The 24,245-nt window shown below is 42.3% G+C and overlaps 1 protein-coding gene across 2 annotated transcripts; it reads right to left on the reverse strand.

Moving 5' to 3' along the window:
• Nucleotides 1-927: 927 nt before the first annotated feature.
• LOC126263084 (uncharacterized) lies at nt 928-14,715 on the reverse strand. Of its 2 annotated transcripts, XM_049960079.1 has the most exons (5): nt 14,557-14,715; nt 6,851-6,990; nt 6,710-6,766; nt 6,454-6,609; nt 928-2,213 (listed from the first exon to the last, which is right to left on the reverse strand). In XM_049960079.1, exons 2-5 carry the CDS (start codon nt 6,972-6,974, stop codon nt 2,113-2,115), a joined length of 438 nt encoding a protein of 145 aa, XP_049816036.1. In that variant the 5' UTR covers nt 6,975-6,990; nt 14,557-14,715; the 3' UTR covers nt 928-2,112. The 2 variants fall into 2 exon arrangements, with proteins under 2 accessions (XP_049816036.1, XP_049816037.1); XM_049960080.1 differs by lacking the exon at nt 6,851-6,990.
• Between the last annotated feature and the right edge of the window lie 9,530 nt (nt 14,716-24,245).

The following is a 24,245-nucleotide window of genomic DNA, read 5'->3' on the forward strand; positions in this document are numbered from 1 at the left end:
TGAATATTATTTCGTGTATTAGCTCATGGGGGCTCTTAGCTATACTGTAAATAATGGACATCCAGACTTTATTTCTTAGGTTTAATTTTTTTGAATTCTTTGCCCTGAACTACACCAAAGGTCGAGCAAACCGCAATAGACAAAATTTAAATCCGAGTACTGTCTCGTATAGTTGGTCTCGTCCAAGACCAAGAAAGCGAGTATACTCGCAATGTGCAACTACTTCTGTGGTCTGATTCAGTATGTGGGTGCTACAGGTGAACAATTAAAGCTGACTGCGATATTGCAGAGATCGCTGCAAGAAGGAATTTGCTGTAAGGTACTAAGGGTAGCAAACCTTCAGTTGGTCGTGACAATATGGCTCTTGTTGTTTAGACGTTCAACTGGGCGAGGTATTGCAGATTGTATTTGTTTGTGCATCTATAGCTCATTGAATACTATTTAGGGTAATGTCGATGCCATAATCTCCATAGTGATTCGGGCGAGATGCCAAGTTGATTACTAACAGAATGACAGCTGGTCTCTGAGGACCTACGTTAAAGTTTACTAGTGTGACAGCAGGGTAAAGAATCAGTTTCCTCTGTCGATTACTTACCCTGAGAAGTTGAGGTATCCATCAACTGTTTGAGAAACTAGTCAGTAATCTATACGCATTCAAGCTACAGCACTGGGAATTTAGGCAAAACGCACATTATTGTTACACGAAGCCAGACAATAGGTCACAAAATATTACAATGTCTGAGAATCTATTCTTTTTTTTTAATTTCATAGTAAATACTTTGGATGTAGCCAAAAAGAGTGTTCTTGTCTATCAAGATATTCTACAGCAGAAATTCAATTACAAATAATACAAATTTATCTTTGTTATTTTTTAATATAATTTTCATCCACATCTCCACTACCTGAAAGTCCTCCTACATAACACCTGAACTATTTGAGAGCTAGAAAAATTATGCTCTTGAGAAAATGAGCCTACAAAATAATTTCATTACACCTTATTCTTCGAGAGCTATTTCCTCATGGGGGTACAGCATTATGTATTAGATCACACAATCAAATGCGTTAGTTAACTCATCATCCATGATCCTCTGCACACATTCACTGATACGATTTGCTACATTCTGTGGAATAATGTCAGTACAGGAAGGTTACCAAAAATTGAATTTTGACGAACAATATTATATGACACATTGTAGTGTAATTAACAATAATGATAATAATAATAGTATTTACATAACAATAATATTAATATTAATTTAATGGTAATACATTTCCTTGAAAGATACCCCTCAGTGATGGTTTGCTAGTGCTAGCTCTCTGTATAACAGAAATTAGTAATAGATCTGTACAACCACAGTATTCATTCACTAACATTGTCCAGAGTTATTTCTCATAAATTACTTTTACAATGTGATTTATTTTTCGAAAATCTTTTACCTGCCTTCACAGAACCATTACACAATTTTGTGTTTTTGTAGTAATGAAGGGTATCCGCGAATTAATGAAAACAAATAGTTCTCATACATGAGGAACACCTGGTAGTTTGAATCATGAGCATGGCACAAAGTAGGTTTTCATTACTTAGTGTATATAAACATACATGTAACAATGTACTGTTAAATAGTTCTCAATTTGAATTATTTAAGTCCTTAAACATAACTGTTTTGTGCAACTAAGGAGTAGTACTGCAGGTGTTTGATGACAAATGGAGGGAAGACTACATCCAGGACTTTTGTAATTCGATTGTTATTCAATTTCAACTATCTGTTCCGTTTTCAGACTTTGAAAGTACACTTCAGTGCTACGTAAAACTAATATGTACTAATATTACTAGGTTGCAAAAAACAGTATTAAAATAAATACTGTGATTTTTATAGTATATGTTTTTATTACCTATTCTTAACTCCTTAAATAACACCCCGCATCGCTTTCTCTCAGCAACTTAAATATAGGGCAGTAATAATTATATCTTCGTATTTTCCAAGAAATACTTTCTTCTATTCGTAAGAATATATCACACAGTCTTCTTTGATCATGACGTCTTAACTTTTGTACCTACATTTTACCACTGTACTGGGCGAAATATTAAAAATACTTCTGCTGAGATTTGGTTTACTGTCGGTATATTGGGTTATGTGCTAGCTGTATACGATGAGAATCATATGTAACTGCTACAATACTGTGTGGTGGAGACTCCGAAGACTGCTTGACAGCTGCAAAAAGAATATAATAAGGCTTCAGTTTTATCATATGACATGTCGGCTTCAAAACACAACACATATCTAAGGAAATTAAAAACTCATGATACAGATGGTAACTTGAAACTTTAAGACGTAGACAAATATGTATCTGTAGGGTACGTCAGTGTTAACATATCATGGAACTTAAGGCAAAGATCTGCAGCTACGTTGGCTCTTACTTAGTTTTTTGTAGTCTAAATCCATGTGAAAAGTTAAGTCTCTTTCTTTATTTGTTGTTGTGATATCAGAGAGAATTTAAAATTAAGGGGAGATACTGTTAACGTTTTTAGTTCTTTCGGCTGTAAACCATTCACGACTTTAATTTACGAAACAAGCGAATCACACTTGATAGCTTGGTACACATCTGCTACCCCACGTTAGTTTTGTGTTCACTTATGATCACAGTGATTTCGCTGAATCAAAATTAACTTTTGTCTCAGATTTATTACATAGAATTATACAGATCGTCTTTGCTATCAAGATGAGCTAGTTGGGAAACTTCAATTCGTAGTTTGTATTTCTCATGTCGCTTGAGAAAGACTTAGATATGATAAAGGCTTATCGTGAGCATAAAGGGTGATCTCAGTAAGCTGTCCACATCAAAAATTTTTGGATTCGTTTAAGATATCGTAATTCTGTTTTCACTCATGTAATTGTAAGACGGTCTTCACTAACGACGTACAGTCTCTTTTCGAAGTTGTATTAATTACAGAGATTTTGGCACCAGTCTCTTCTTTTGTAACATGTGTGTTGGAAGTATTGTTGATGTCAACGAGATGAATTCAACTGCACTTCACCTTTCTGAATCCGATAAGTAGTTTCGGAGAAATCACAATATTTAGAACATAAGATTTATCAGTTTTGAACATCAAATCAGTTGTTGTATTACATGAAAGTACGTCTTATTGTACGGAACAATCACATCTAGTTGAGTGGGCGATGCAGTAGTGACAATTTCGGAATGGTTGATAAATGTTTAATTTAAAGTTTTGTACTAACTATTTTCAACTACATGTGACAAGACCAACGCACCGACTGGAGGATAAAGTTGGTGGCATATGAGGATAGTTCACCAGTTGACTGCGATGAAAGCTTTTGTGGTTTGCTAGTCAATAGTGCCACAAGAGGCCGTTTTATTCAGTATTTTTATAGTAACATCGACCAATTTAGCATCAAACAAACAAAGCGAACATTAAGAATCAGTTGTGGACTTACAATTTTAAGCGCCTTGTTCCTTCAATCAAAATGCGGCTCACTTTGATACACATGAAGATGGATGAAATTTCAGTTTATCAATCGTTGAACAAGCTCTGAACAATACAAACGGAATAATGTACTGTACCCACACTTACCTCAATAACATAAGGCAGGAGTAAATACTTCAGACAAAGAATTCCCAGGTCATGACTGAAAGGACTCAGCATACGAAAAAGGAGAAAGTTCCTCCACTTAGGCTTCTGAACAATCGCCGATATAAACGTAATTAAGCCTTCTTTACACCGGAGCGAATACAAGCGTTCACGAGCTTTCGCTTTTTGCTGTGACCAAGCATTTATGCTGGAGAACACGACAGTTTGAGTGCAACCTACCAGTGCTAGAACGTAATGTTGTTTGTTGCCACACCGAATCACTCGATATACCCGAGTTATAACCACGACGCAAAACTGTGGTACGCAGACAGGATTAGTTCGCTCGGTGAGAGTGTTGATACCGTTGAAGCTAGCAAAACGGCGTAGGAAAACAAGAAATATGGCTAGCTGTTTGCATTTATATGCAAATGTGAAGCGCTTCGTTTGGAGGTAGTGCTGAATCACGGTTCCAACCTTCCTTAGCAGTATTCCAAAACTGTGTACATATTTCGGTTAACGCTTTTCAGTGGTTTCTCATAACAACTGAAAGGAAATCGGAACGATTTTAGCCGACGAGGAACATAATGTAAGAAGAGCTACTACATCTCAGGTAGTCCATGATGTTTGTAGTGGCATTTGTGAAGCACATTTAGGATTTCATTGAAGTACATATGAGGAGAATAAGGTCAATAAACTATGATTAATGGAATGTTGATATGCTTACAACCTTTCAGATGAGCTAGTTGACAAGATCTGCTAACAAGTTTCTTAGAGGGCAGATCGTAGGTAGGCGAGTTTTACTTATTCGTAATTACGTCAAAACAAATCTAAAATAACGATGGTAAATCAGACATTTAATCAAAACTTCAATGGATGTAAGCAAGGAGAACATCAGGACTTCACTATATTTTCAGTTTTAATCAGCATAATACACTGGTGCACAAAACTTAAGGACGAAAGTAACTTTCGTATGATGTGTCACTGCCAAGTAACACCACTTGACGAAACTTGGACCATACATAGAAAGAACTCCGACAGTATAGTACGGAAGATATCTTAAAGAAATACGCAGTCTGGTATGTAGCAGGGGGAGGGGTCTGGAGAGGGTACTTTGTGTACCGCTGCTGTTCCGCCCTTTTCCTGTTCCAGTTGCGAATGTTTTACAGTACGGACGATTGCCAGTAAGCCTCCGGTGACCTCGAATCTCTCTAACTTTTACCTTCACGGCCTTTTGCGAAATATAAGTGAGAGGAAGCGACATACTGGACGACTTAGGTGAACAGAAACTGAAATACACCTGGAACTTATCACATGTCTCTGTTGTAACCTCAACAAAATTCTTGAAACCTATTGAAAAACTGCACACACACACACACGATCAAAAAGCAGAAAATAATTATTTAACTAAAAAGTTGTTATACACTGAAGAGCCAAAGAAACTGGTTCACCTGCCTAAGATCGTGTAAGGCCCCCGCGAGCACGCGGAAGTGCCGCAATGCGACGTGGCATGGGCTCGACTAATGTCTGAAGTAGTGCGGGATGGAACTGATACTATGAATCCTGTAGGGCTGTCCATAAATCCGTAAGAGTACGAGGGGGTGGCGATGTCTTCTGTACAGCACGTTGCAAGGCATCCCAGATATGCTCAGTAACCTTCATGTCTGGGGAGATTGGTGGCCAGCGGAAGTGTTTAAACTCAGAAGAGTGTTCCTGGAGCCGCTCTGCAGCAATTCTGGACATGTGGGGTGTCACACTGTCCTGCTGGAATTACCCAAGTCCGTCGGAATGCACAATGAACATTATGGATGCAGGTGATCAGACAGTATGCTTACGTGTCACCTGTCAAAGTAGTATCTAGACGTATCAGGGGTCCCATATCAATCCAACTGCATACGCCCCACACCATAACAGAGCCTCCACCAGCTTGAACAGTCCCCTGCTGACAAGCAGAGTCCATGGATTCACGAGGATGTTTCCACACCCGTACACGGCCATCCGCTCGATACAATTTGAAACGAGACTCGTCCGACCAGCCATCAACAGTCCAGTGTCGGTGTTGGCGGGCCAGGCGAGGCGTAAAGCTTTGTGTTGTGGAGTCATCAAGGATATACGATTGGGCCTTCGGCTCCGAAAACCCATATCGATGATTTTTCGCTGAATGGTTCGCACGCTGACACTTGTTGATGGTCCAGCAATGAAATCTACAGCAATTTGCGGAACGGTTGCACTTCTGTCACGTTGCTCCCGTTCTTGCAGGATCTTTCTCCTGCTACAGCCATGTCGGAGATTTGATCTTTTACTGGATTCCTGATACTCACGGTACACTAGTGAAATGGTCGTACGGGAAAATCCCCACTTCATCACTACCTCGGACACGCCGTGTCCCATCGCTCGTGCGCCGACTATAACACCACGTTCAAATAACTTAAATCGTGATAACCTGCCATTGTAGCAGCAGTAGCCAATCTAACAACTGCGCCAGGCACTTGTTGTCTTATATAGGCGTTGCCGACGCAGCACCGTATTCTGTATGTTCACATGCCTCTGTATTTGGATACACATGCCTGTACCAGTTTCTTTGGCACTTCAATGTATAACACGTTTCTAAAATGGCCTAAAAAGATAAAATAACTTCTTCTAAGCCCACACAGATTAATAACCCCATACAGATAGTCCATTTTATTAACGTGTTATATTAAAGTTTTTTTATTTAAATTATTTTTGCGAAGTAAATACGAAAAAAGTGTCAGTAGACAAGAAGCATTTTTTTTTCGTACTTCATAATACAGTAGCAGATCACACACAATTCCTATGCAGTATGGATGAATTTTAGTTCAATTGTTACTTAACTAGGAAGGGTGTACCTTGTGGCTGAGGTAATTGATTGTACACAGCGTGCCCCATAATTTGTTCTGGAGCATACGACTGGGGAAAATTCAGTTGCACAGGTTGACTTGCAACAACTGTCACAGACGGTATCTGGTTTAACGACGGCACTGAAGTTTTTGTGTTTTTGACACCTGTAAATTACCTTCTGTTAGTATTGCATGTCCAATACCACTAGTAAGTACAGTGAATGAATGAAAGTCAAGAGAGCTCACAAAATATTCAATCACATACCTTTGTTAACACTACCCTTCTTTTTTCGCCCAGATGAGGTATCACCCCTCCCAAAGCCTGAAAATTCATATCTGTTAGTATGAACACGTGACTTTCAATCTATGCAAGTTACCTATCCTTATACAGCAGCAAGATACATACGCTTGTAAACAGTCCAGTTGTTTCTTCGCTTATACAGATTACAACCTGGGCAGCATGAACAGATTACCAAAATTACAACTACGACTCCAATCAGTGAAGAAAAACCAGTGAAAATGGTCCACATATCTGTCTTAGTAAGTCTGAAAGTTAAAATTTAAAAGCCTTAATCAACAAGAGTAATTTGAAAGTAAGTACGTATGTGAATGATTTTCGTAAGTTTAGCTACTATATTGCTAACCTGAAAACTTTTAAATTAAAGAATCAAACAAATTCAATGAACGATGATAAACAATCAGATAGTGACAGGTTTTTCTCTAAACAATGAAAAGAAAAACTAAATGCACTATCTGATCGATGGTATCCAGACACCTATGACTGGACATTAATATGGGATGGACACTTTGAATTACGTGTCTGATTATCTGTGGAGGAATTGGCAACCCATTTATCCTCAAGAACCGAAACCAGAGTAGGTAGTGATGCATTGCTGCACGTTTTATTCGTGCTGCATTTGGACTACTAGTGCCTGCCACCTTGCAAGTTTTGTGCGGGCTGTAATGCTCCAATCAGTCCCCTTAGCTGGAACCAAGGACCCCAACCACGCGGCTCATGCTACGCAGCTGAGGCCGTGGGCTCTGTGGCCCATGCAGCACTACGTGGAGACAGAGCCTCGTGGAGACCTTCTGTACTCTTTCTTTGTGTAAATGGTAACTATATTATACTTTTCATCTATTAAATATGAAATTGGAAATAGGAAGATGTAAACTTTTTTTTTATTTAAGAAGAACGACAAAAGAAGATATCATAGATTGAGTGGTAGGTGCTCCTTCATCTGCGCTGCCCAGGGAGCAGGTCTCAGAATGTGACCCCAAACCCAACATCCCCGTGCAGTGCCTCCCAAGGTTACTTGATGAGGTGTGTTAATATGCTATTCTATTTAATTCCAGGTTAGTACTTCACAGTTAAACCGAGTGCCTGGTACAATAACCAGCCACACTGGGTTATACATTCTACATGGTGTTTGTGTAGTATATGATAAAGGATTATTATTCATATGTGTTGTGTGTGCTATATATTGTGATTCTTCGTGTGTTTTATCATGTGCGAACTCTTATTCTAAATTATGCTCTGTGCTAAAAACCAGTGTCTTTAAAGTAACCGGTTTAACGTGGCACCTGGCACAGTAACTGGCCATGATTATACAGGGTGGTCCATTGATAGTGACCGGGCCAAATATCTCACGAAATAAGCGTTAAACGAAAAAACTACAAAGAACGAAACTCGTCTAGCTTGAAGGGGGAAACCAGATGGCGCTGTAGTTGGCCCGCTAGATGGCGCTGCCATAGGTCAAACGGATATCAACTGCGTTTTTTAAAATAGGAACACCCATTTTAATTACATATTCGTGTAGTACGTAAGGAAATATGAATGTTTTAGGTGGACCACTTTTTTCGCTCTGTGATAGATGGCGCAGTAATAGTCACAAACGTATAAGTACGTGGAATCACGTAACATTACGTCAGTGCGGACGGTATGTGTTTCGTGATACTTTACCCGTGTTAAAATGGACCGCTTACCAATTTCGGAAAAGGTTGATATCGTATTGATGTATGGCTATTGAAATCAAAACGTCCAGCGGGCGTGTGCTATGTATGCTGCTCGGTATCCTGGACGACATCATCCAAGTGTCCGGATCGTTCGCCGGATAGTTGCGTTATTTAAGGAAACAGGAAGTGTTCAGCCACATGTGAAACGTCAAACACGACCGGCAACAAATGATGGTGATGTCCAATTACGTGTTTTAGCTGCTGTCGCGGCTAATCCGCACATCAGTAGCAGACAAACTGCGCAAGAATCGGGAATCTCAAAAACGTCGGTGTTGAGAAAGCTACATCAACATCGATTGCACCCGTACCATATTTCTGTGCATCAGGAATTGCATGGCGACGACTTTGAACGTCGTGTTCAGTTCTGCCACTGGGCACAAGAGAAATTACGGGACGATGACAGATTTTTTGCACGCGTTCTATTTAGCAACGAAGCGTCATTCACCAACATCGGTAACGTAAACCGGCATAATATGCACTATTGGGCAACGGAAAATCCACGATGGCTGCGACAAGTGGAACATCAACGACCTTGGCAGGTTAATGGTTCAAATGGCTCTGAGCACTATGGGACTTAACAGCTATGGTCATCAGTCCCCTAGAACTTAGAACTACTTAAACCTAACTAACCTAAGGACATCACACAACACTCAGTCACCACGAGGCAGAGAAAATCCCTGACCCCGCCGGGAATCGAACCCGGGCGCGGGAAGCAAGAACGCTAGCAGGTGGATACATGTATGGTGCGGCATTATGGGAGGAAGGATAATTGGCCCCCATTTTATCGATGGCTATCTAAATTGTGCAATGTATGCTGATTTCCTACGTAATGTTCTACCGATGTTACCACACGATGTTTCACTGCATGAGAGAATGGTGATGTACTTCTAACATGATGTATGTCCGGCACATAGCTAGCGTGCGGTTGAAGCGGTATTGAATAGCATATTTCCTGAAAGGTGCATTGGTCGTCGAAGCGCCATACCATGGCCCGCACGTTCACCGGATCTGACGTCCCCGAATTTCTTTCTGTGGGGAAAGTTTAAGGACATTTGCTATCGTGATCCACCGACAACGCCTGACAACATGTCGTCAGCGCATTGTCAACGCATGTGCGAACATTACGAAAGGCGAACTACTCGCTGACGAGAGGAATGTCGTTACACGTATTGCCAAATGCATTGAGGTTGACGGACATCATTTTGAGCATTTATTGCATTAATTTGGTATTTACTGGTAACAGCATGCGTTCTCAGAAATGATAAGTTCACAAAGGTACATGTATCACATTGGAACAACCGAAATAAAATGTTCAAACGTACTTACGTTCTGTATTTTAATTTAAAAAACCAACCTGTTACCAACTGTTCGTCTAAAATTGTGAGCCATATGTTTGTGACTATTACAGCGCCATATATCACAAAGCGAAAAAAGTGGTCCAACTACAACATTCATATTTCTTTACGTACTACACGAGTATGTAATAAAAAATGGGGGTTCCTATTTTTAAAAAACGCAGTTGATATCCGTTTGACCTACGGCAGCGCCATCTAGCGGGCCCACCATAGCGCCATCTGGTTTCCCCCTTCAAGCTAGACAAGTTTCGGTCTTTGTAGTTTTTTCGTTTGACGCTTATTTCGTGAGATATTTGGCCCGGTCACAATCAGTGGACCACCCTGTATAACAATCCGTCTCTGGGTTGATCTAGGTTAAATGTTTCTATATTTGAGTGGATACATGTTTTTCTTCGTGAGTTACGTCCTCTAAGTCGGTGTTGGAGGAATCCATTGTACTGGAGTCATCATCTGAACTAACATGTCATCTCTTTGCTGTTTGCTACTTTGCCTGTAAGATCTCGTTTGCTTATAGATGGTGTATTCTGTCTTGAAGATGTGGTCAGTTAGTTTACTTAGTTGTACAGATTTCTTTGAATACCTGTGTTTGTGTTGAAGTGTTTCTGCTCTAATTCCCGTAACATTTCGATGTGTGTATGAGTATCATTCACAGTATATCATGATACATTCGACTGATCCATTTTCACTAAACTGACAGTTGCTGTCCACAGTAAGTGAGGCGCACTGTAGGTGATCTGGATATGGTCCATGACCAGTCAGGAAATCAACCATGGCAGGGCCAGAATTGGCATGATTCATCTTTTGCCGTTCCCTGACGTTCGGGAAAATGATGTACAACCTACAGCCTTTATCACTTTGGTCCCACTCCCACTGCCAGACGTTCAGCCACCAAGCATTTAGTTGGCCTTGGTGTTCGACGTTTTCCCCTATTATTTCCCTCGTCTTATCGTGTCTTCAAGCCAACAGCATGTGGCCCTGCATCCTATCGTTATGTCGTTCGGGAAGACACCCAATACAACACACACAGCGCCTCTGCTGATGTAGTGCATAATGTCCACGACTGCCTCAGGAGTACACTCCTTTCTCCACGAATCCCAAGGTCCTGTTTGTCACTGGAGCTAGCCTACATGCCCGTGTACTTGCTGCGAAGCTCATCACCGATTCATAGAGAGGAAAGTAGTATACTCACGTGTGTGACAGGTAGTCTGTACTATCTCCTGTTTATGCTGAAACTTCGTAGAGTATTTTCTCTGCTTTACTGGAAGTTATGCGCATGTGTTGGGTGAAACTGTGCATTCCGTCAGTGTGTACTCCCAAATATCGTGAGGCTGTTTCTCTTTTAATGTTTATGTTGTGTATTTTAATCGATGGGTATCGTTGTAACGTGTCTTTCAGTACTATGTACACTGTCTTATGTGGTATTGGGCGCTGGGGTCTAGAGCGAAATCAAGGCTCTAACTCCTCCCAAAGGTGTTCCACTGGGTTCTTGTCGGGGCTCCGGGTAGGCCAGTCCATTTCAGAAAAGTTATTGTCCTGAGAACATTGCCTCACAGTTGCTGCTTTAAGACAGGGTTCATTCCCTTGTTTATAAAATCTTCGCCGTCGAGCTGTTCCTCTACTGATGGCAGGTAACGTTTTCCAGACAGTCGCCAAACCCAAACCCTTCCATCGGGTTGCCACAGCGTATAGCATGATTCATCGCTGCAGATCCCACGTTTCCAATCATCTACTGCCCAGTGACGTCCCTCTTTACACTACATCTAGCATCGCCTAGCTGTGATTACAGAAACATATAATGTGCAACAGAGCACTAGATATGAAGAGAGGTGGAGCCGCCAATATAAAACGAGGCAGAGAGTATTGTGTAGGCAGTAGAAAAGCAGTAGCAGAAGAATGAGTCGATCAGGAGAATCGCTGGCTTCTAACGTGGAGTAATCACATCACCTGAGTAACAAATCCGTCATGAATATTTCAGCCTTCCTAAGGTTGCCCAAGTCGATTGTGGGGGACGTGGTTGTTAAGGGGAAACGCGAAGGAATAACCATAGCTAAATCGAGACCAAACAGACCTCATGTACTGACAGACAGGGACAGTCGAGCATTGTGGAAGGTATTTATAAAAATTCCCTTGAAATCTGCACTTCTGAGTCCCGAAGTACTACCAGCAATCCAGCTAGCGCAATGAGTGTGTGTAGGCAGACACAAATAATAGAATATAGTTGTGGAGCAGTTCCCATAAGCCTTGCATTTCCCGTCGTCAGTGCCAAGCTACGCTTGAAGTGGTGTAAAATGTGACGCTACTGGTCACTGGATGACTGGAATCGAGTGATCTTGAGGTGAATCATGCTATACCCTGCAACTATCCGATAGAAGAGTTTGGGTTTGGCGAATGCTTGGGGAACTTTACCTGCCATCATGTGCAGTGCTGACAATGAAGTATGGAGGAGGTGGCGTTTTGGTACTTGCTTATTGCGCTTAAGACGATGTTGACACATTTTACGGTACTGTGTACTGAATACAGTAGAGGAACAGTTCGGAGGCAACGATTGTATCAGTATGACTATGTACCCTGTCCTAAAGCAGCATCCGTGAGGAAACGGTTTGTGCACAACAACATTCCTGAAACGCACTGGTCTGTCCAGAGTCCAGAGCTGAAGTTTATGTAACACCTGTGAGATGAGTTAGAGTCGACTTCGCTCCAGACCCCACCGTCCAACATCAGAACCAGCTCTGGTATCGGCGTTTGAGGACTGACATTGACAACTCATCAAAAGTGACCTCAGCAGTGTTCAAGCCGTCACAAAGGCGAAGGATAGATTTACACACCCCATGCTGACATCCACTAGCACGTGTTTGGATGCTTTTGATCAGATGGTGTATACCAAGACCTACAGACTAAACTGCACTGCTAAGATGTAGCAAGACGAACACAGTCAATACATTAAACCTCAGTACCGCCATTATAAACGACCTGTACCTACTCAAAACACGTAATAAAACTTGTTTTTTTTTAATTTTGAAGCGTTGTTTCAACGGTTTGTAATGTTGAATAAAAATGAGACAGTTACATTCTGCTAGCTTTTCATATGTCAGTAATCTTACTTCTCCATGCGAATTTGTTATTTATACACGGTCAATGCATCTACACTGCACCAGAGAAAGAACACTAAATTCAGTGTAATGAATGAAACAAATTATTTATATGTACCCAGCTTTTTCATTATCACGTTTTGAGCTCAACGTATGAAACTGAAATTCATCATCACAGCACTTGTCTCTGTTAAACATTACAGGACACATGTTAGTGCAAGATAAACCTAAATTAATAACAAAACAGTAGCGTATATTACGTTTATTTGCTGCAGTTCATGACGCAATGATTTTTGATTGCTAGAATATCATATGAAAATGGACTGAACTGTCACTACTCTGAAAACAAGAAAAAAATATTTTATTACAATGAAAAATTTTCTCAGGGCCAGAGGAAATTAATTTCTACGAGCGCAACAAGAACTTTATGTAGGGGAAGGAGAACATCCCTGCGTCCCTCACTCCACGCTAGCTCGCGAAATTTTCTGATTTTCACCAAATATTCAACTTCCTTCGGAGAATATTAACGTCTAACGTCCTGTCAATGGCGCTCGGAACGAACAAGGATGGGGAGGAAAATCGATTGTGTCTTCATCAAAGGGTCACCTTAATTTATTCATGAAAAGCACAGAAAAACCAAATATTGATTTAAATCGCTCTGCTTTAGAATGAGAGTCCAGAGTCTCAACCGTTATGCAATCTCGCTCCGTGTCATTCCCCAACAGTGTATTTAGAACATCAACGTTCTCCTCTGTCAGTTGGGTGACTATCAAAGGCATTCTTTGTATCTCGTCTGTCTTCTTAAATAATCCATCATAATAGAAGATGCAAATATTATAGCTGTATAAACCTACCAGTATCGCTGGTACTGGCATTTTACCAGCATAGTATTCATAGATGAAGTATAGTTTCCCAGTACACTACCAATCAAGCGAAACATGGCTCTAACTGTGATCTCTGTTTCGCCTTTCCAGTCGTTCTATATGATATGTTCTCGTTATGTAGGTACCTGGTATGTGCATTTCTCGAATGACTCCAATTGCGACTCATTAACCGTTTAGTCAAACGAAATTGTATCTTGTTAATTTACTTTGCATTTGCAAGCACCTGCCCGAAAACTTTTCAAGATCTGGCAGGATATTCATTCAGGTCTTCACGGAGAATATTTACCTAAAATAAACGAGTTAGCTACTAAAAGTCTGAGATCAGAATAGTATTATCTAACTATATATTAATATTTGAGTGTAACACGAATAGTACCACTGCATTTAAGCTTCTCTGCCTCTCATAGATTGCTCCTGAAGCACTCAGTATCATGTGCTTCGTTCTGTCATATGATAAGAACTCAGTTCAGTAAAATAATCGACTATTTTTGACAGTTTCCTTTCTAAAATGAGTCGATAATGCATCGAAAGCTTTTCCAGAAGTCATTCTTGCGCAGTTTTCACTAATGTTGTTACTAAATATGTAGCCTTTTCACTGTTGTTTTCGATATTGTGTACAGCAGAGGAACAATGTTTGAAAACAGCCCGTTACAGGAGAGAGCTGAGTGAACCGTAGTATAGTGGACAAATATTTATAGTTGAACTTAAATTATAAATAAACACCAGCCAAATAAACTGCAATACAAGCCACAAAGACCGTCATGTACTCACCTGAAGCATAGTACATGCACGTGAACAGCAAAGGCACTGCCAAACACCGTGAAATCAGTGGCAACGTAGTTACATCGACGCACTGCTCGTCTGCCTACTGTTTAAAATTCGTGATAAGTCCTTGTCCGGGCAAGGAAGAGATATTCACGATCCGCTACGCTCTATCGCCACACATGAACTGGCTTTACTGGTTTCCCCGAACGGCTACACGTTACACCTTTTTGCCTTTCCGGTAACCCGTCACGCAGCCCTTCCACCCTTGAAAGACGAAAGGTCTGGTCTGTTCCCATGGGTTTTCCTTTCTGCATAACGAGCAGAATATTGTGACTCGTATTCGGTGGGAGTGGGAGGGGGCAATGGTGTTAAAATACCCACCAGACCGTCCCAATTAAATTTTACCTTGAATAAGTAAAGTTGCACTCGACCCGAAGGTGAGCTTAAACACCACAGTGCTTTGTTAAGCATGGTTCTGTTGAACGGATTTTCTCCCAGGCGCGCAGTTGAGTGTAGACACAAAATAGGGCGCAACTTGGTGTTTTTATCACAAATAAGTAGTGACAGGTAAAATTCTGTATCATGTTGGAGATCGGATCGGAACCTCAGACGTTTGCATCAGTTGAGTGGCAACCTACCCATTGAATGAATGAACTGCAAAGAAGATTTTATTTAACCTCTTCATCTCAGAGTAGCACTTGCAATCTGCGACCTCACTTATTTGCTGGATGTATTCCAGCCTCTGGTTTCCTCTACAGTTTTTACCCTCTACAACTCTCTCTAGTAGCATGGAAGTTATTCCGTGATGGCTTAAGAGATGCCCTACCATCCTGTGCTTTCTTCTTGTCAGTGTTTTCCATACATTTCTTTCCCCGTCGATTCCGCGTTGAACCTTCTCATTCCTTACCTTATCAGTCCACTTAATTTTCGATATTAATCTGCAGCACACATTTCAAAGGCTTCGAATCTCTTCTGTTCCGGTTTTCCCACAGTCCATGTTTCACTACCGTATAATGCTGTTCTCCAAATGTACATTGTCAGACATTTCTTCCACAGATTAAGACCTGTCTGATACTAGTAGACTTCTCTTGGCCAGGAATGCCCTTCTTGCCAGTGCTAGTCTGGTTTTTATGTCCGCCTAGCTCCGTCCATCATGGGTTATTTTGCTACCTACGTAACAGAATTCCTTAACTTCATCTAGTTGGTGATCACCAGTCCCGATTTTAAGTTTCTCGCTATTCTCATTTCTGCTGATTCTCATTACTTTCGTCTTTCTTCGATTTACTCTCAGTCCATATCCTGTACTAATTAGAGTGTTCATTCCATTCAACACATCTTATCATTCTTCTTCAGTTTCACTGAGGACAGCAATGTCATCGGCGGATCATGTTGTTGATATCCTTTCACCTTGAATTTTATATCCACTCTTGAATCTTTCTTTTATTTCTGTCATTGCTTCTTCCAAAATCGTACACCGCTTACAATGGGCTCGATGAGATGTTACTTTCTGATCTAGCTTCCTTCTGTCTTCTACGTGTAACGGTATACTGACATAATCCGTTCAACATACTTTACCTCTATGACAGCGCATTACATTTACTAAAGGATTTCATCCATTTTTATGTCGAATGTGAACCCGGATTCACAGACATTGCGGAAGTTCTTCAGGGATTTTTCTGAGTATTTTGATAGAAATGACACATGCCCTCTAGTCGCTCATGGCAAAATAATTGCACTCCTTTTTTAAATGAAATAATTTTCGCTTTTGGTTGTTAAAACATCAGTTATTGCGACTGCAGTTTCGACGTGGGCTGCGGTAACCCACTCAGTAATACACAGCTGTGCCGTGCTGTTTAAGAGCTGTTGCAGCAGGTGTTGTAAATTTATTAGTTGTTACATACACCATATACGTTATGGAACTGGTGAAATAATTATGTAAACTTTGAAGTCTAAATTTCACGTAGTAGGTGTGGTAACAGGAATACTTTTGTTTAGTAGGGATGGTAAGTGAATCACTTTTGTGATACATTTACGACGCCTACTATAAGAAATTAAACTTCAATGTTTACATCATTATATCACGAGCTGATAAATTCACAACACCTCCTGCAGCTGCTCTCACATTGCATGGCACAGCTTTATATTATTCAGTGGGTTACAACACCCCACAGTGCTTGAAAATGACAACATGCTGAAATTGCAATAAGTAATATTTTAACAGCTGAAAGCGTAAATGATTTCATTTGAAACTTTCACAAAGGCTGTGTATCTAGTTATTATCAGACTTCTTAACTGCACTTTGTATGATTTCGTAAGCTTATTTGCTTTTGTATCTGAGCTGAACTGAGAAACCCTGCTCAAGACTGCAAATATCTATGGTATATGCTGTGCTCCTTGCTTGGAAACAAACTAGTTCCATTTACTTGCAGTGATTGCTGTTAACAGTAGTAATGCCTACTTTACTTTTCGCCCTCAAGCTTGCAATCAGTACTGCTCGGTATTGTTTTATGTTTGTTTTCCACCAGTGTCAGTTGTATGCTAACAGCGATTAAAATTAATACGGAAAGATTTATTGATGAAAAGTTGCCCAAAATGCCCTTCGTGTATGGGTTTACTGATTGCAGTAGAACTGCACAAATACACCACGCTTAACTGTTCCTGCGACTACTGCAACAACATCACAGTAGAATGCACACAAAATAACACGGCCAGTGCCTGTGCAGACAGCATAGAAAGGGAGGGGACGACGCAAGTGGGCAACTGCCCAGCATGCACTAGGTGAGGAGCAGCTTCAACCAACAAGTCTGCAAACGATCACATTAACGGACTAGGCTGGTGTCAGCAGTAACATATTTTTGTTTGTTGTAATTTCATGCCCCTACCCCACACGAGCAGGGGACGGCTGGCAGCGGCAAAATCCGCCACTCTTCAGTCGAGTGGCATACAAATGACAAAAGAGCAAACTTATACATAAAAAGGGGGATATGAAAACACAGTAAGTGGAGATAATGGAAGTTAAGACATACACTAACAAGGGTACATTCATTGGGGGACAGTTAAAAACGACATACAGTTAAAATAACACAGTCGACGATTTGTGGGGGCACTTAAAATTCATTTAAGTCACACACACAAGTTAAGAGTCGGCCACAGTATAAAAACACAGAGCGAGAGACACTTAAAAGCCACTATAGCTAATGGGTCTGCAGGTCATGGTCTCGCGGTAGCGTTCTCGCTTCCCGAGCACGGAGGTCCCAGGTTCAATTGCCGGCGGGGTTAGGGATTTTCACTGGCCTCGAGATGACTGGCTGTTGTTGTGTCGTCTTCATCATCATCATCCATCCCCATTACGGTTGGAGGAAGGCAATAGCAAACGACCTCCACTAGGACCTTGCCTAGTACAGTGGTACAGGTCTTCCGCATTGTTTCCCTACGCTCCGTCAAGGAGTATGGGACTTCATCATTATCATAGCTGACAGAGCACACATGAAGAATAAAAACTGCTGGTAATGACCTGCCGCAGGACAGGAGGCCTGAGAGGAGGGAAAACAAGGGGAGAGGAAGGCGTAGGGAGATCTGCACGGTGGTAGGGGGGGGGGGGGGGGGCTCACCAACAGGCAGGAGACGGGTGGGGTGGGATATGAAGAGGGAAGGCAAGGCAGGAGGGAGCACAGAGGCATAGAAGGGAGGATGGGGGGGGGGTGTAGGAGGGAGGAAAACTGATCAGGGAAAGGGAAGAGGACGAGAGAGGGAGCCCTCAGGAGGAGGAAGGGAACGTGGGATTAGAGTTGGTATAAGGGGTAGATGTCAGGAAGCTCATCGTCCAGGAGGGGTAGATGCTGTAAGTTGCATTGGAAAGGAGGTGGAGGGTGTGGAGATGGAGAGAGGAAGGGACACAACAGTAAAGGTGAAGTAATGGGCTGCAGGTGGAGAGGAAGGGGGACACCGGGGGATGGGGGGGATCGAGTTGGTTGGCAATGTACAGGGCGTGGATGTGTTCAAGGAAAAGAAAAGGTGGGGAACGGGATAGGGTCGCAAAGGATGCACGTGGGGGACACAAGGTGGATACGGAATGCGAGTTCGATTGTGTGGCATTCTAGGATGTGGAGGGCTTTATAGAATCTGGGAGGGGCAGAAATCCAAGAGACAAAGGATGAGGCAGATCAAGGATTTGTAGGTGTGAAGGATGGTGGAAGGATCTCAGCAATAATTCGTCAAGTCAGTAGTCTCTGACTAGAATACCAAAGAAGAAAATGAGCGCAAAAACAGTAGTAATACATGAACCTGATCCAAGTAAAATAAATATGGATTTATTGATAAACCTCTGGACAATGACGGAAATAAGCCTTTCATAAATCCACATGTAACAAGACAAAGAACAACTGATCTGAGTGGTACAGTCCGGCCGGGTTTGCCGAGAGGTTCTAGGCACTACAGTCTGCAACCGCGCGACCGCTACGGTCACAGGTTCGAATCCTGCCTCGGGCATGGATGTGTGTGATGTCCTTACATTAGTTAGGTTTAAGTAGTTCTAAGTTCTAGGGGACCTCAGAAGTTAAACCCCATAGTGCTCAGAGCCATTTGAACCATTTTTGAGTGGTACAACTAGATGAACACAGAGATAGAAAGTGCTGCTCCATGCATATATGTGCGTGAGTCACCAGCAGATGGCGCGGCAGAAGCCGCACTGTGTGCATGCCTCCCACAGGCGGTCTCCAGCAGCCAGCCCACGCTGATACGGTTGGTAACCGATTCAAGCACATTCATGCGGCGAGACCACACTCTGCACACTTACCCGTACGCACACTAGTAACAGGGTAAAGCAAAAGCGTGGGGGTAGCCGACGCTGATGGGGAGGGCGGGACATTGTTCTGGGAGGACACTGGAGCGCGGGAATATGAATGTGCCCGAGGGCGGCGGGCCCACATGGCGCCCAACAATAGCACTGAAGAGGAGCGTGCCATTGCCACCTCTGTATTTTCATCAGCTGGTAGGTCTCAGTGTGAAGAAAACGGCACTGGACTCACCAGTGATGGCGGATGAGGCGATGATGGCGAGGGTGCCAGTGGAGGCGGCCCGACTGTAACGACAGGCTGCAGCCACAGACCTGAGATCAGAGATGGTGTGGCATCCAGCAACGGAAAGCTGGAATCCCAGGGCGCTGCATGTGGGGGAGGCAATCAATGGGACGGGGGTGCCTCCACAGCAGACAACGTTGGGCTCGAGGCAGAGGGCGGCAAGGCAGGCTGCAGTGACAGGAGCCATACACACAAACTGGTAGCTTCCAGCAGTAAGTGGAGACGCAACTGATCAAAGTGGCGCATCACTGGTTGTCAGCTCTAGGTACGTCACAAAGACGGCGTCACTGGCGGCAGACAACAGTGGCCAGTATCCACTTGAGCCGACGACCAAACCCTCACGGCCATACTGACGATCCCTGTACGAAGCGGCCAGATGAACCCAACCGCCACAATTGCTGAGCAGGCCACACAGCGTGGCTGCCGACCGTGAAACAACTCAGCTAGGCTCCGCTCGCCCATAGGCGTGAAGCCATAGGTGCTCAGAAAACGGAGAGGGGTGTCGTCTGGTGTAAAACCCACAACAAACTCTTTCTTTTGGTACCTGAATGTACGCACTAGTCATTCTACCTCGCCATTTGATTGAGGGCAGAGAGGCGGAGACATAACATGACGAATCAGTGACGGGAACAAAAGAATTGAAAGATGTGAGAAACAAACTGGGGCCTATTATCAGAAACTAAGGTACAAGGCTACCTCTCATCAGATAAACCCCCAAAAGCGTTCGAATTATAACCTCAGCCGACATCAACGCACTATAGAGTCTGCATAGGAGTCGTAATGGTCATCAGTAACGAACTGACACATATGGCTAAGGCCGTGAAGTTCAGCTGCCCAGGCCATGTTTGACTGCTTTGGTTTCTTGCGGCATTGAGAGAATTCAACTCGCACCTCTATGACATATGTTTGTTTGCTATGGAAGCTGGGCAATAAGGTGCACATATGATCAAAAGTATGAGCTGTCAGCTCTGGTGAAAGGGCAAGCTGACACAGTAACTGATGCATTTTACATAAAATCCACAAAAGGCAGAAAGCTCTGCACAAATTCGAGTCTGTCACGACGAAAGCGAAAAAGTGCTGTCTATGTCTTTTTTTGTGAGTTTCCCAATCCTCGGCAGCATTATCATATGGTCATATGGAGGAAAAGTTGGTGGACAGACCGGTGGAACAGTGCCCTGTCTGTTAATGGAAGCCAACAAAGTGGTCACTGCCGAAGTAAGCTACTTAATCGTTCGACCAGGGCTGGTCGTACGGCGTCCGTAATCATTAATTTGATGAAACCGCACTTCTTGACTCCACACGCGGAAATCGTTCAAAAATCGTCACCAATCGTGTAGTAACCAAATAATACACGAAACCGATCCAAGTAACGCAAATATGGTTTCATTCATAAACCTCAGAAAAATAACGCAAATTAGCCTCTCGTGAATCCACATATAACAACAACCAGGACAACTTACGTCAGCGGCAAGGCTGGATGAAGACTGAGTGAGTCAGTCAACGCTGCTCTGCGTGTGTATATATGGGCGAGTTGCCGGAAGACGGCGCGGTCTCCCATAAGCGACCTCCAGCGGCCGGTCCGCTTTGATAGTTGGCGGCCGATTTAAGCACGCACACTCGGCGACACTACACTCGGCGCAGTCACACTCACGAGCATCAGCGTAAATGGGATGGTAGCTTCTAATGGACAAAGTACACAGCTCAGGAGTCAGGAGCAAACAAAGGCGGTCACCCTATCAGAATAGAAGGTTGGACATGCCCAGTGATGAGAAAGAGAATGAATTTCAGGGTTGGGAACCACGTTATTTTGCACGAAGTGTACAACTAAGCTTATGAGGAACCGAATCTTTCCTTGTTAGACTGGAAGATAGGAGCTACGCGAAGTACATCAGAGCACCGAACCTGGAAAAGAATTTGTTACATGCAAATAGTATAATTGTGCAATCAGTAGTGTGCGCATTGCATAAACCCTGAACATAGGCCAAGAAACTGTTCTAAAGGATCTTACTTTTCAATCTGTAAGAATCTAAAGTCATTCCAAACATTACACTTCCCATATATTTTCACAGAATGATAGGTAATTGAGGTAGTAAATTGAATAAATCATAATTGCAGTAATACTCTGTAACAAGCCACCAGAGACCGCAGGTTCCTCTATACCAAAATACTCGGATAATACCCCTCAACAATAACCGAAATTTTTTCAATCGCTTTCGGGTTCCCCCTGTACACATTTAAAACAAATATGTTGAAGGTGGTATGCTCTTGCCTTCGTCTGACCACTGGCTTTCTCTGCCAGTTGTAGCAAAGCTTGGTGTGCTACACATTCACTAGGTTCTAAGCGCATGGGAACACTGGCGATTAGGTCGGAAACAGAACTCAGAAAGTCAGTTACTCGGAGAGGATCACTGCGCACTCTGGGACTGAAGAGCTTCTCATTCACTGTCCGCATTACTTTCGGATAACACTGACACAATTGCTGAAAAATTTGAACGCAGCTCTCTTAGATTGTTTGAAGATAATGTTTCCACTTACCGTCTAATAAAGCCACCAGACGATCAAAACGAATAACAAAATAGTTTAGCCAAGGTACGTGCATGGTGCGAACTGTGACAATTAACCCTCAGCAATATAAAATGTGATATACTCCACATGAATACTAAAACTATTCGTTCAAATTTCGGTTTCACAATACATTACACAAATTTAAAGGTCGTCGATTCAACTAAATACCTATAGATTACAATTATGAACAGCTTAAACTGTAACCGTTACATACAAAATTTTGCAGGGAAGGCGAACCAAGGACTGCGTTCTATTGACCAAACGCTTTGAAGGTGCTTGTCCATCTTTTTCTACAGTATTGCTATAATATTGTGCAACTCTTACCAGATAGGATTAACCGAGATCATCGAAAAACTTCAAAGAAGATCATACAATGTAGGCGTTCATGGCCGGTATCGTCTTCATTTAAAACTTCCGGGATGATAGGCCGCAGTCGATGTATAAAACTCTCCCATGACGTTTCGTCTCCGACCGCGGGAGACATCCTCCAAGGTAAAGCGGCGAATGGAACTTTTAAGTGGAGTTCAAAGAATGGTAGCTCGTTTTGTATAATCCTGAAATAGAAGAGAGAGTATTACGAAGGCGAAAAGCGGGTTGAGTCGTTAAAACAAAGGCGTTTTTCATTGCGAAGATAACTTATCACGAAATTTCAGTCACCGATTACTCCTCCGAATGACAAGATATTTTGTCGACTTTCAACCCCATAGAGAGAAATAGCCATCATGATAAAATAAGCAATCAGGGCTCACATTGGAATATTTGGGGGTTTATTTTTTTCCCCATGCGCAATTTTAGAGTGGGGAAATAGTCTGAGAGTGGTCCCATGCCAAACAGGTTTGAAATGAAAGGCAATCATGTAGACGAAGACCCTTACGTTACCAGCACCACTTTGGGGGCGAGAAAAACCGGACGCATATGAGACGTATATTAAGTAAAAGTGCATTTCAGTGGCTCGGTAGTAAAGGGCCGACTACAAATTCAAAGGTTATGCGTTTGATACACGGGCAGTCCTACGATATTAATCAGTCACTTATCGCTTCTTGCACATCTGGCAATATTTGTGATGTGAACAATGTCAAGCTGAACAGTGGTATAGGTTCCATGTTGATGTCTAGGTCCTCTCTATAACTGGCTGAGCAAGTCAGTTCAAAGGCTGAAGGAAGGCAAGACATACCACTTCCAGTAGAATAGGACAACGACTAGGAAAGTAGGCCTATTGTGGAGTTCAAAACCAATTTCAGGTCGATGACAGCATTATCTTTTATTGCGGAAGAAAGGTTAGAATTTATTGTCCCGTCGACATATCGCGAGAGACGGAGCACTAACTCAGATAGAAAAGGTTACAGAAGATTTTGCTGAAGATAACACTTTGATTTTCGCGTGAAATGATTTTTGGAAAGCACAGAAAGCGCTATAGCCCATCCTTCATGTTATTCAGTCTATACAGTGAGCAAGTAGTAATGGAAACTCAAGAGTAATTTGGAGCAGGAATTAAAGTTCAGGAAGAAAAAACAAGACTTCGGGGTTTGGCGATGATATTATAAATCTAGCAGAGACAGCAGATGGGACCTGGGAGGATCAGTTGAATGGAACGGATAGTGTCTTGAAGAGCGGTTATAAGGCTAATATTAACAAAAGTAGAACGACAGCAGAGGAATGTAATCGAATAAAATCAGGTGATCCAGAGGGGATTAGATTAGGAGATCAAACAGTAAAAGTAGTAGACTACTTTTGGTATTTGGACAGTAAAATACTGACAACGGCCGATGTGGAGAGGATATAAAAGTCTGATTGGCCGTAGCTAGAAAAACATTTCTGAACAAATGAAATATTTTTGACTTATAAATTCGAGCGTTAGGACGTCTTTTCTCAAGGTATATGTCTTGAGAGTATCCTTGTGCGAAAGAGAAACGTGGAAGATAAGGAGTTTAGACGGGAAGAGAATAGACACTTGTGAAATATGTTGCTACAGAAGTATGCTGAAGAGGAGATAAGTAGATCGGATACCTAATGAAGAAGCACTGAATCGAGGTAAGAAATTTGTGACGGAAC

The sequence above is a fragment of the Schistocerca nitens genome, chromosome 6 (assembly GCF_023898315.1).
Source record: "Schistocerca nitens isolate TAMUIC-IGC-003100 chromosome 6, iqSchNite1.1, whole genome shotgun sequence".
NCBI classification, from domain to species: Eukaryota; Metazoa; Arthropoda; class Insecta; order Orthoptera; family Acrididae; genus Schistocerca; species Schistocerca nitens.